Here is an 8,115-nt window from a genome sequence, read left to right as displayed (position 1 = left end):
CTTCACCATCCTTGTGCTCGCTTCATCGAGACCACAAGGGGCACAAGCATCAGCAGATGAAGAATCACAAGACCCCAACGTTCTAGAGACGGAGTTGGTAGAAGAATTAAAGCTTCCTCTAAAATCTTTTGCACGTGAATCTGCTGTTCTTTGAGAAGGGAAAAACTCTTCAAATGTGAGAATGTTTGGATTTTTTATGGGTTTATGACTTCGATTTTAGTATGGGTTCGAGCAAGAATGCAGATTGGATTGGAAAATTGGGAATGAGAATGAAACGTGATTTGGGATTTGGGATTTGGGAGAGTGAATTAGAGGAAATTAGTATATTCTTGTGCCACGTCAACATTTAATATTCAATATATTATTCCACGTCACATTTAACGGCCACATAGACGTCACGTGAGCCACGCGTGCTATTTCCGTCGAAGTTAGCTGCCGACGTTTACGGCAGAACATAAAGTGATCAAAAGTGGCAAGTTTGAGGACATATTTCGTGGATTGAAATGTTTGAGGACATAAATCGTTTTAGTGGTAAAGTTTAGGGATATAAACTATAATTTTCCCAAACATTCTATTCTTATAATTATTTGTGGAATGATCACAGTTTTGGTCCCTATATTATACATCATTTTCAAATTTGGCTATTAAACTTTTTCTGGCACGAAATTGGTCCTCAAATAACCAGTTCTTGTACAGGTTTCGTCCACCGTTTGAAATTGCAGTTAGTTTGGACTTTGGACAGAAAAGTCACGTGCGAGGCACGTGACAATGCATTTACCAATGATAAAATTGTAGTTTATCAATTTTTTCTAACTTGAAATGTTTTTCTTTTCTTTTTCTATTTTTGAGAGAGAACTTGAAATGACTGAAACTGTTGAAAAAATAATTTGTATTGTTCCTATAATGATTTTTCCAATAATAACATTTTACTTTGTAGTAGTCAAGAAGTCTGTTCAGATTTTTTATAAGTAATTGTTGTAGTAAACTAACACCCGAATCTTCAACTGAAACTTCAACTGTTTAATGTATCCGCATTTCGGACATGTTTCGTGTTAGACACTGAGAACACTTGTAGAACACCTATGGTTGATTTTGTAATTTTTAAAAAGTTAAAAACATGTTTGATAACAAATTTTCAAATATTTCTGTTGCATCCCAAATTATTTACATGATTTAACGATCAATTGCAAATTGATAACTGATGGAATTTTTTTTTTTTTAATATTTTTGTATAAAAATATATAAAAAGAATTTATATATAAATAAAAACTTATATAGCATATTTATAAATATGCGCCTATACTTTAGTATTTACACGTTCCCCCAAAAGCTTCCGTATCCATATTTTTTGGACATGCCGTTTCCCCGTATCCCTGTTTCCGTGTTCGTGCTATATAGTACAACATACCAAAATTGCAAAAAATAGCTTGTTTGAAGACTTAAAACCGTGGAAAAACAATGTAAGGGGTAAAATCGATCTTGATCCATAGTATAAGGACCAAAAGTGCAATTACTAATATTTGGGGGAAGAAAAATGCAATTTTTCTTTTTTCAGTATATAACCCAAATGAATCTTGTTCCTCGATCCAAAAAAAATCAGAACAAAAAAAAAAAACCAAATGCAATTTTCCCTCCTCCATCGCTTATATAATTCACCCACCCTTCGAATTATTGCTCCTTATTACAGTCGAATCCGTTTCAAGAATATGTCAACCGAAAAACCCATCTCTGCTAATCCAAAAGTTAACCAATTCCAGCAAGTTTTTCACTCGGAATCCACCACCACCGGTGAGTCAACTCAGTAGATTCAGTAAATAGTTTGTTGTTTGTTTACAGAGAGTGGGGTTGTTGTGTTAATTTGCAGATGGTTGGGATAAATGCTGGGAAGAAGAATTAACGCCGTGGGATTTGGGTAGGCCCACCCCTGTTCTTGTGCACCTCCACAACACCGGATCCCTCCCCAAAGGCAGAGCTCTTATTCCTGGCTGCGGCAGTGTGAGTGTTGTACATTCCGCTCTTTCCCTTGTACCTTTTTTTTTGGGTGAATATTTGTTCCATTGTTTTCGTATTCTTGAGCTGTGATCGGTGGGGAAGTGATCAAGCTATTGTTTAGTTGTTCATTGAGGCGAAGTACCTTGTGCATCGGCGGTTGTACCTTTATAGAGCTTTATGTGGCACTTTGTTAGATGAGATGCCGTATGAATTTGACCAATGCTAGTTTGTTAGAAAAATAAAGTGTAAATAACACTTAAACCCATCGTGGTTACAAGCTTTTGCAGATGACCCGGTGCTCGTAATATCGGCACACAACCCCTTTGTGTGCCCCCTTTGTGGTTTATGGGGTAGCTTCCGTTAGTTTTTTCCGTCAAACTTAACCGCTTGTGTCAAACTTGAAGGGGGTCATCTGCATGACACTGGCTCATGACACTGGCTGTTAAGTTTGACGGAAAAACTACCGGAAGCTACCTATCAACCACGAAGGGGTTATGTGCTGATATTAAAAGAATAAGGGGGTCATCTGCAAAAGCTTGTAACCACAGGGGTTAAGTGCTATTTACCCAAAAATAAAAGCAGTAGCCCGTAAGCAATTAATAAGTTATGGAGCAAAGTGCAACCAAAATAATATTTCAAAGGGGGAGTATCCTTTTTTGAATTTTTTTTAGGGGGAGATTGCGAAAATGGGAAATTTATAGGGGGTTCAAGTGCATTTTGTCCTAAATAAAATATTGTTTAATTAGTTCTATTTATGTTCTCTAATTTTATTTTCTGCTTTCATCTTTTTTTCGATTTCTTTTTTAATTTATCCTCTGGTTAATTAGCTTGGTCATAGGATTGTCTCTTTTGCTGCAGGGTCATGATGTGGTGGCAATTGCATCTAGTGATTTACATGTTGTAGGTCTCGATATTTCCGAAAATGCCATCAAGAAAGCAACGGAAGTAAGATTTTTTTTATTTTTTTATTTTTTATTTTTTGAAGCTGAAAAATTGGTTTATGAATGTTTCCTTTAAATTCGATGAAATGTTTTATTTGGTTATTGCATGACGTGGCAGTTGTGTTCCGAGTCGCCAAAGACGGATCATGTTTCTTTCTTAAAGACGGACTTCTTCACTTGGTGTCCCGCTCAGTTGTTTGATCTCATTTTCGACTATACGTAAGTTTTACTTTATCATATATGTATATAATTTATTTTGCTGAATTTAATATTCATATATTATAATATTGTTTTTACAGATTTTTCTGCGCAATTGAACCCGAGTTAAGATCACTGTGGGCCAGGAAAATGAGCGATCTCCTAAAATCGGATGGGGAGCTCATAACACTAATGTATCCGGTTAGTCGAGGATTTCTTTTTTGTTGTATCTTATTTTAGTTTTCCATTTCGTACGATTTTCCTATTATAAATTTATGAAACTATTGGATAAAAATTTCTCTACATGAATTTTTTAGAGTTTATTGCACTTAGTTACCTGTGTTATATCGAATTGCTAAATGACTCCCCATGTTATAAATATTATCAAACACCTCCCTATGATAATTTATTTTAGCACACAACTCCCTAAATTGTGAGTTTTTAGGTGGTAGTTTGCTAATATTTATAACATAGGGAGTTCTTTTGCAAATATTTACCGTTAATGCTGAATTCAATAACTATATTAATAATTGTCCAATAGCAATTTTGTACCAACAAATATTAATAATTGTAGTCTAGAAAACCTTTTGTTCTCTTTTATGTGTTAAATATTTTATAATAATAATATTTATCATGTCTATTATTTGAAGTATTTATTATTTTTCTGATCGTTGGCACATATATATTCTTGTTGTTGGCAGATAGACGATCACGAGGGTGGTCCCCCGTATAAAGTATCAGTCGCCGAGTAAATTCTCTCGTGAACATTTCTATATATTTTCCGTATGTTTTTAGTTTCTTAATTGCAAAAATACTAACGATTTATTTATTTATTTATGTGTAGTTATGAAGAGGTGTTGCATCCTCTCGGTTTTAAAGCTACTCAAATAGTGGACAATGAAATGGCTGTTGCTCCTCGAATGGTAAATATTATTTGAAAAAAAAATGGTGTTTGATATTTGATATTTCGATGTTATTTTTTCTTACTTTGGTTGCGAACATCTTAGGTCTCGTTTGGATGGGTAGATATGGCATGAATAGGATTAGTTAAATAATGATGTCTTATTTGGTAGTTTATTTACGACATCGAATATTATTAGGGAAATTACAGTTTTCATCCCTCAAGTTTGCACCGATCTCACATTTGGTCCCCATGTTAACAAACAACACATTTGGTCCCTCATATTTCAATAATTTAACACTTTTGTCCTTTCCGTCAATTTACCGTTAGTCGGATAGTTAAGGCAATGGTATGTACACACTTGATTCCGTTAATACTAACGGAAACTACTAAAAGTGTTTAATTTTTGAAACATAAGGGACCAAATGTGTTTTTCGCAAACATGGGGGACCAAATGTAAAATCGGTGCAAACTTGAGGGATGAAAACTGTATTTTTCCCAATATTATTACATGGTTGTTGAATTTCATGGCAGGGACGAGAGAAACTAGGGAGATGGAAAAGATCTACCAGCCAATCGTCACTGTGACACTCTCAAGTCTCAACTGATAATTGTTCGAGCGGTGACAATCGATGCCATGAAGCACTTGTACAACAAACTTATTTTCGTGTGTTTTTCGAGAATCATATGAATAATGTTTTGAAAATATTGTTGCAACAAATAATAATCGCTGAAATTATAGTTTTTGTCCCTAAGTTTGCACCGATTTCACATTTGGTCCCCATGTTCACAAAAAACACATTTGGTCTCTCATGTTCGAATAATTTAACATTTTTGGTCTTTTCTTTACCGTTAGTCTATTAGTTAAGGCAGTGATAGGCACAAGCTTGATTCCGTTAGTTTTAACGGGAAGTTAACGGAAAGGGCTAAAAGTGTTGAATTTTTGCAACGTAAGGGACCAAATGTGTTTTTCGTGAACATGGGGGACCAAATGTGAAATTGGTGCAAACTTGAGGGTCAAAAACTGTATTTTTCCCAATAATAATCATATGAGAAGCCTCCGTTTTTCTTTGAAATGGTGAAAATCACTTGGCGATTTGATGACTTACTCGAACAATCTTGTGAATGCTTTTTGTTGTGAAGTGTTCGAGTCTATGTCGTGTTGTTTCCTGGTTTAGGAAATTTTACGAGCTTGATCTCAGTCTCAACTATTTACATAATTAGCCTTTCTTGGACACCTGGATAAATTAACTATTACATAATTTTCCGAGTGCAGTTGGCAGAATCTAGAAAATTGATACCTTCGATTTTGTAAGCCGCTTTTCTTATTGCGTAGTAGACATCGAGAGCTCTTGTTGTACAACAACGAAATTTGAATCACTACCTTTCTAACCATACATGGCATGATTTGAGTCCCGGTCAATTGAAGCAGTTTTGTGTTCAAAGTTGCCCATTCGCACATAGACCAATTATGCATCACAAACCATCGGAAGACCAAAACTCAATATTTTCAAGCTCGAATCGAAGTCAAACTTGTATTGATATACGCACACAAAAATGGGGAAAATACAGTTTTTATCCCTCAAGTTTGTACTGATTTCACATTTGATCCCTCATGTTTAAAAAATTCAGTACTTTTAGTCCGTTCGTCAATTTTCCTTCAGTACTAACGAAATCAAGCGTGTGTACATCACAATCTTAACTGACGGACTAACGGTAAATTGACGGAAATGACTAAAAGTGTTAAAATATTGAAACATGAGGGACCAAATATGTTTTTTTGTAAACATGGGGACAAATTGTGAAATCAGTGCAATCTTTAGGGATGGAAACTGTAATATTTTCCCACAAAAACTGACAGTAAACTAGTGAAATAGAGAAAATTACATTTTTCGTCCTCATACTTTACCCACTTTTTCAAAACTGTCCCTAAACATTTTGGAGTTACAATAGTAGTCCTTAATCATGCCATTTTTTGACAGAATTGGTCCGCCGTTAATTTTTGCGGTTAAGTTGGATGGAAAATGGCATGTGCCTCTCACATGCCTTCAATTTACAACACTACATGAAAATGGACTTTCAACAACACGCATTGCGTCTTGTTAAAACATATTTTTCATAATTAAAACTTGATTGAAATTCGAAATTATATAACTTCCAAAAAAGCAAAATCGATATATATTGTTTTAAAATATTTTGAGAAATAATATTTAACCAATTGAAACATTGTTTTAAAAAATGAAATATTGCTTTAAAAATCAAGATTTTCGGAATTCAAATGAAAACATTGTTTCAAAATAAAATAAAAATTCGATCCGAATAGGTGGGATAAGAAACCTCCATTTCAATCTTCACCCTTATTTAATAATCTAAAACTCGATATTTTTTTTCAAAATAAATTCAGAAATATTGTTTAAAAAATCATAATATTGTCGAAAGAAATAAGTTAAAATCGGAATTTTTGGAAATTGAATGAAAATATTATTTAAAATAAAATAAAAATTCGATCAAACTAGGCGGGATAAGAAAACTCCTTTCCAATTTTCACCCATATTGAATGATTTAAAACTCGACATATTGTCTCACAATTGGGATTTTTTGAATTGACTTAGAGGTGAAAATTGGAATGGAGATTTCTAATTCCCCAATTCCTATCGTTTTTTTTTTTTTTGGTTAGAAACGATATATTTTAATTGAATTCCAAAAATGCCGATTTTGGAACAATATTTTAAAATTTTAAACTATATTTTGATTTTTTAAACAATATTTCCGAAATGAGTTGATTTTTTTGGAATTTACGTGATTTCGTTTTTATATAAATTAATTAAAAATAATAATTATAAAAAATATGTTTTAACAAGACGCAATGCGTTTTGTTGAAAGTCCATTTTCATGTAGTGTTGTAAATTGAAGGCATGTGAGAGGCACATGCCATTTTCTATCCAACTTAACGGCAAAAAACGGCGGACCAATTCTGTCAAAAAATGGCATGATTAAGGACTACTATTGTAACTCCAAAATGTTTAGGGACAGTTTTGAAAAAGTGAGTAAAGTATAAGGACGAAAAATGTAATTTTCCCATGATGGAAAATTACAGTGTATGTCCCTAAACTTTACCACTAAAACGATTTATGTCCTCAAACATTTCAATCCACGAAATATGTCCTCAAACTTGCCACTTTTGATCACTTTATGTTATGCCGTTAACGTCGGCAGCTAACTTCGACAGAAATAGCACACGTGGCTCACGTGACGTCTATGTGGTCGTTAAATGTTGAGCTGTACAACACCCAGTGCCTACTTGGTCGACGAAACGTGATGTGGAGCGACACGTCATTCTCCTCCCCTATTTCTATTATAAAATCCATAATTCTCCATATCCCCAATGAACCCGTAAATCCAATCCCTAAAACCCCATTTCGAATCCTTCAATTGAGGTGAAATTCGAAAATAGCAGAATCGTCTGTGAATCCATGGCCATTTTTCGTGGTGTTTTACCAGCAAAATAGCCCAATAAACAAATGCCGAATGTTTCCTCGATTTCACTTTCATCTTCGGGCTGAAATATCATGTATTATTCCACTTCGTTGGGGAAGTCGGGGAGCTGGAATCCGTTCTTGGGCACTCTATTCTTGACGAAAAAAGAATTATATGCAGCTTTGACAAGCGTTGCATGTTTTTTTTTTCGGGAATTAGTTCAGACTTTTTGTCGAACACCTTCTGGGCAGGTTCTGATACTGCTGAGTTGGGTAGAATTTGTGCCATCTTCACCATCCTTGTGCTCGCTTCATCGAGACCCCAAGGGGCACAAGCATCAGCAGGTGAAAAATCACACGACCCCAACATTCTAGAGACGGAGTTGGGAGAAGAATTAAAGCTTCCTCTAAAATCTTTTGCACGTGAATCTGCTGTTCTTTGAGAAAGGAAAAACTCTTCAAATGTGATAATGTTTTGATTTTTTATGGGTTTATGACTTCGATTTTAGTATGGGTTCGAGCAAGAATGAAGATTGGATTGAAAATTTGGGAATTGGAATGAAACGTGATTTGGGATTTGGGATTTGAGAGAGTGAGTTAGAGGAAA

General features: G+C 34.6%; 1 protein-coding gene across 1 annotated transcript; it reads left to right on the top strand.

Annotated features, from left to right (window-relative positions):
• The first annotated feature begins 1,573 nt into the window (after positions 1 to 1,573).
• Positions 1,574 to 4,785, top strand: LOC105950607 (putative thiol methyltransferase 2). Its single transcript, XM_012973974.2, has 8 exons — positions 1,574 to 1,788; positions 1,865 to 1,995; positions 2,851 to 2,937; positions 3,052 to 3,152; positions 3,233 to 3,332; positions 3,833 to 3,879; positions 3,976 to 4,054; positions 4,567 to 4,785. Exons 1-8 carry the CDS (start codon positions 1,620 to 1,622, stop codon positions 4,618 to 4,620), a joined length of 768 nt encoding a protein of 255 aa, XP_012829428.2. The 5' UTR covers positions 1,574 to 1,619; the 3' UTR covers positions 4,621 to 4,785.
• Positions 4,786 to 8,115: the final 3,330 nt, after the last annotated feature.

Source organism: Erythranthe guttata, chromosome 7 (assembly GCF_056151865.1).
Source record: "Erythranthe guttata isolate IM_541 chromosome 7, IM_541, whole genome shotgun sequence".
NCBI lineage: Eukaryota > Viridiplantae > Streptophyta > Magnoliopsida > Lamiales > Phrymaceae > Erythranthe > Erythranthe guttata.
The sequence above is the reverse complement of the archived record's forward strand: the minus strand, read 5'-3'. Positions and strand labels throughout refer to the sequence as shown.

Coding starts and splice junctions, on each gene's coding strand:
- LOC105950607 (XM_012973974.2), top strand. CDS start 1,620: ATGCAATTTTCCCTCCTCCATCGCTTATATAATTCACCCACCCTTCGA. Junction 3,153..3,232: donor GATCTCATTTTCGACTATAC/GTAAGTTTTACT, acceptor TTGTTTTTACAG/ATTTTTCTGCGCAATTGAAC. Junction 3,880..3,975: donor TATAAAGTATCAGTCGCCGA/GTAAATTCTCTC, acceptor ATTTATGTGTAG/TTATGAAGAGGTGTTGCATC.